The sequence below is a fragment of the Aplysia californica genome, unplaced genomic scaffold, assembly GCF_000002075.1.
Source record: "Aplysia californica isolate F4 #8 unplaced genomic scaffold, AplCal3.0 scaffold00590, whole genome shotgun sequence".
Classification (NCBI taxonomy): domain Eukaryota; kingdom Metazoa; phylum Mollusca; class Gastropoda; order Aplysiida; family Aplysiidae; genus Aplysia; species Aplysia californica.
The window spans coordinates 502,000-507,265 of record NW_004797860.1 but is presented as its reverse complement, the minus strand read 5'-3'; the positions used below and the strand labels follow the sequence as shown (position 1 = coordinate 507,265).

General features: G+C 41.4%; 1 protein-coding gene across 1 annotated transcript in view; it reads right to left on the bottom strand.

Moving 5' to 3' along the window:
• LOC101847214 (F-actin-capping protein subunit alpha) overlaps positions 1-5,266 on the bottom strand; it is a 16,277-nt gene that overhangs the window by 1,763 nt on the left and 9,248 nt on the right. Inside the window, exons 7-8 of the mRNA XM_005107295.3 lie at positions 4,481-4,565; positions 2,100-2,171 (exon numbers count right to left, since the gene is read on the bottom strand). Coding sequence (XP_005107352.1) covers positions 2,100-2,171; positions 4,481-4,565 — 157 coding nt within the window. The remainder of the gene's footprint in view (positions 1-2,099; positions 2,172-4,480; positions 4,566-5,266) is intronic.

Genomic DNA, 5,266 nt, shown 5'->3' with positions numbered 1-5,266 from the left:
TGAGAGTTCTCGTTCATGGTGAGAGTTCTCGTTATTCTCATTAATGGTGAGAGTTCTCGTTATTCTCGTTAATGGTGAGAGTTCTCGTTAATAGTGAGTGTTCTCGTTAATGGTGAGAGTTCTCGTTAATGGTGAGTGTTCTCGTTAATGGTGAGTGTTCTCGTTATTCTCGTTAATGGTGAGTGTTCTCGTTATTCTCGTTAATGGTGAGAGTTCTCGTTAATGGTGAGTGTTCTCGTTAATGGTGAGTGTTCTCGTTATTCTCGTTAATGGTGAGTGTTCTCGTTATTCTCGTTAATGGTGAGAGTTCTCGTTAATGGTGAGTGTTCTCGTTATTCTCGTTAATGGTGAGAGTTCTCGTTAATGGTGAGAGTTCTCGTTCATGGTGAGTGTTCTCGTTAATGGTGAGTGTTCTCGTTCATGGTGAGTGTTCTCGTTATTCTCATTAATGGTGAGAGTTCTCGTTAATGGTGAGTGTTCTCAATGGTGAGTGTTCTCGTTAATGGTAAGTGGACTCATAAATAGACTGAGCTTGAGCAAAGATTTTTTTTTCGCTTTAGAAAGCGTTTTACGGCATTCGCAACACGATTAAATCATATAAGTGCCGATGGTTAGAGTAGTTACAAGCGAGTTAAAAACACAAAAACACCCCCAAGAAACGACAAAAACAATAGGTGGCGACACACCTCCCCTCCATAAACATTCTCTCTCAATCTCTCTGTCGTGTTTAGCCCTGCATGTTGTGTAACCTCACTGACGTCAGCCCCAATGAACTTCTAACTATCTGTCTGACGTTCTGGGCCTAAGCAACTGCTAGTGTCACATTCCCAGTCAGAGATCCCAGTCAGAGATCTCACATTCCCAGTCAGAGATCTCGCATTCACCAGACAGAGATCTCACATTCCCAGTCAGAGATCTCACATTCACCAGTCAAAAATTCACCAGTCAGAGATCTCACATTCCCAGTCAGAGATCTCACATTACCAGTCAAAGATGTCACATTCCCAGTCAGAGATGTCACATTCACCAGTCAGAGATGTCACATTCCCAGTCAGAGATGTCACATTCACCAGTCAAAGATGTCACATTCCCAGTCAGAGATCTAACATTCACCAGTCAAAGATCTAACATTCACCAGTCAAAGATCTAACAAACATTCACCAGTCAACGATCTCACATTCACCAGTCAAAGATCTAACAAACATTCACCAGTCAAAGATCTCACATTCACCAGTCAAAGATCTCACATTCACCAGTCAAAGATCTAACATTCACCAGTCAAAGATCTAACTGATCTAACATTCACCAGTCAAAGATCAAAGATCTGACATTCACCAGTCAAAGATCTGACATTCACCAGTCAAAGACGTCACATTCCCAGTCAAAGATCTGACATTCACCAGTCAAAGATGTGACATTCCCAGTCAAAGATCTCACATTCACCAGTCAAAGATGTGACATTCCCAGTCAAAGATCTGACATTCACCAGTCAAAGATCAAAGATCTCACATTCACCAGTCAAAGATCTGACATTCACCAGTCAAAGATGTCACATTCCCAGTCAAAGATCTCACATTTACCAGTCAAAGATCTGACATTCACCAGTCAAAGATCTCACATCCACCAGTCAAAGATCTCACATTCACCAGTCAAAGATCTCACATTTACCAGTCAAAGATCTGACATCCACCAGTCAAAGATCTCACATTCACCAGTCTAAGATCTCACATTTACCAGTCAAAGATCTGACATCCACCAGTCAAAGATCTCACATTCACCAGTCAAAGATCTCACATTTACCAGTCAACGATCTGACATCCACCAGTCAAAGATCTCACATTCACCAGTCAAAGATCTCACATTTACCAGTCAAAGATCTGACATCCACCAGTCAAAGATCTCACATTCACCAGTCAAAGATCTCACATTTACCAGTCAAAGATCTGACATCCACCAGTCAAAGATCTCACATTCACCAGTCAAAGATCTCACATTTACCAGTCAACGATCTGACATCCACCAGTCAAAGATCTCACATTCACCAGTCAAAGATCTAACAAAGAAAAGTAGTCCATGGCACCAATAGTATTCACACTCACCTGAACTTTTATATTTTGTTTCACTTCCTTTGAGCTGACTAATTGAACATTTCCATCTTCATAGTAATGTACCTGAAAGTACAGAAGGAACATAGTAATGTACCTGACACCACAGAAGGAACATAGTAATGTACCTGACACTACAGAAGGAACATAGTAATGTACCTGAAAGTACAGAAGGAACATAGTAATGTACCTGACACCACAGAAGGAACATAGTAATGTACCTGACACTACAGAAGGAACATAGTAATGTACCTGACACCACAGAAGGAACATAGTAATGTACCTGACACTACAGAAGGAACATAGTAATGTACCTGACACTACAGAAGGAACATAGTAATGTACCTGAAAGTACAGAAGGAACATAGTAATGTACCTGACACCACAGAAGGAACATAGTAATGTACCTGACACTACAGAAGGAACATAGTAATGTACCTGACACTACAGAAGGAACATAGTAATGTACCTGACACCACAGAAGGAACATAGTAATGTACCTGAAAGTACAGAAGGAACATAGTAATGTACCTGACACCACAGAAGGAACATAGTTATGTACCTGACACTACAGAAGGAACATAGTTATGTACCTGACACTACAGAAGGAACATAGTAATGTACCTGACACCACAGAAGGAACATAGTAATGTACCTGACACCACAGAAGGAACATAGTAATGTACCTGACACCACAGAGTGAAGGAACCAACAACACATTACTGACCACACTAAGCTGGGGATAAACGACTAGATCTAGTCACAAACTGAAAGTCGTGAGGGTACCAATTTTTGAACGCTTGTTGACACATAAATTCTGTATTTCTGTTCAAATGTTGGTTAATTATTGTGGTTAGATTTCCCATCCAACAACACTGAACAATAAACCACCAGTCAAACAAATAGGAAGGTAGGAGTCCACAATCTCTTAATCATTGACTCCCTCACAATTTCTCGTTTCTGACTTGTCGTTTTCCTTCTGCAGTCTTCAAGTGTTTTGCGGCACTTGCAACACAATAAAGTCACATAAGTGTCCAAGATGTGTTACAAGAGAGTAACAAACACAATAAAGTCATATAAGTGTCCAAGATGTGTTACAAGAGAGTAACAAACACAATAAAGTCATATAAGTGTCCAAGTTTAGAGGTGTCACAAGAGAGTAACAAACACAATAAAGTCATATAAGTGTCCAAGTTTAGAGGTGTCACAAGAGAATAACAAACACAAAAAAGAAGAAGGGGAGATAAATAATTTATTACATGAGTTGTGGCGTTAGACCATGATTTATCCTACGAGTGAAATTGCCAAGTTGTAATCACGAGTTTCAACGAGTCATTACAACTGGCAATTTCACAACTAACTGTAAGTAAGTTACTTCAGTGTTTAAGGCTATTGACCCACATCACATCACACAAAACACTCATTTGATGAGTAAAGTTTCCATAATGAAACAGTACAGGTTGTGCACATATCTCTCATCATGGGTCAAACATTGCATATTTCTGTCACTGGGCCGAGTCAGGCTGGGAGGGATTAACAATTTCCTTTGATGGACAAAGTGTGAACAATAGAAAATAAAGTGAAATTCATCTTCAATTTCCGGAGAGTTACAGCTCTCACTCTGTCACTGTACGGGAAAGAAGGTGGCAATGGTGAAATGGTTACATCTCTCACACAAAGAAGACAGCAATAGAAAGAGAGTAAAGAAGTAGGACCAACCAGTGGCACCCTCCAACTATCGTAGCCCGTTCATGAGAGTGTCGAATGTACCCCAGCCACATCTCAAAAACGCTGTAGAGAGTGAACAAATAGCCTCTCAGCGTTACTCCTTCCTACAGACACGATGTACCGGAGAACAGTGTTCTTTGCAGCTGAGACAGGTGAAAGTCCTTTTCCGAGGTACCATTATTTGTTAACAATGACCGCCACCAATCATGGGTAGAAACTACATAACTGACCGCATCAATTTGATTATAGCGTGACCACGCGTAGAAGATGAGTATTTTCAAGTCATTTACAATAAATATGTGTCATATGTCCTGAGGAAAATCAAACTCAAGAAAGAATAAAAACCAGGTTTAATGCAAGTCTGACAGGAGCTTTTTTAGCAGGAAAAAAAAATTGGAGAGCTCTGATTTGATCATTTCTGTGTTCACACACTTTAAAAATAAAAACTTTCACTCTCCCAGCCTTCTGGGCGGGCAAGAAACACGAAGTCTTCATGTCCATTGACTAGTGCACCAAAGCACTGTCGTTCTACCAATGACCCACTGACTAGTGCACCAAAGCACTGTCGTTCTACCAATGACCCACTGGCTAGTGCACCAAAGCACTGTCGTTCTACCAGTCAGCCATCCCCGTTTACAAAGTCTCACCTGCACTCTTAGAACACCGGTGACCTCGGCAGACCCGCCCGACTCTGGGAAGGTCACGGACCACTGGCCCCGCCATCGGCCGTTCCTGCGGGGAAGGAAGACAGTGTGGATTCAAGAATAGCTTCACGACACTTGCAACACAAACAGCTGAAATCAATGCCCAAGACGACAGCTGTCAGTAGAGAGTAGCACATAGACAAAAGGAGGAAAGACAAAGATGACAAATGTTGGATAGAGAAGGAGCAAACCACACCAGAGCACCTGCCAAACGCCCACAAATTAAAACAAAAACATTAACCAATACGACAAAAGCTCACAAACCACCCATTTATCAGAGCATTTCTCCCATAAATAAGACAAAATCATGATCTGCAGACAAGAAGTTCATGTTCCCAGCAAGCTGTTCAACTGTTCCACCACCAGAGAGCTAAAGTTTTCATGAAGTGAAGAACAAATACACAGTTCTTTTCCCTCTATACTATGAGGCTTTGGTGCTTTCTTCAACACACACACACATACACACACACACACACATCCTTCACAGAATAACAATACCTCGTCTGTCAATTCTGACGATGACCAATACATCCACAGAGGAGAACATTTCTCCAGTGAAATAGAAGAACTAGAAGAACTAGAAAACTTAAAGGTTACGCTGACCTGTGGCTGGCGTGACTCTCTCTCTCTCACACACACACACACAAACACACACACTCACACACACACACACACTCACACACACTCACACACACACACACACACTCACACTCACACACACTCACACTC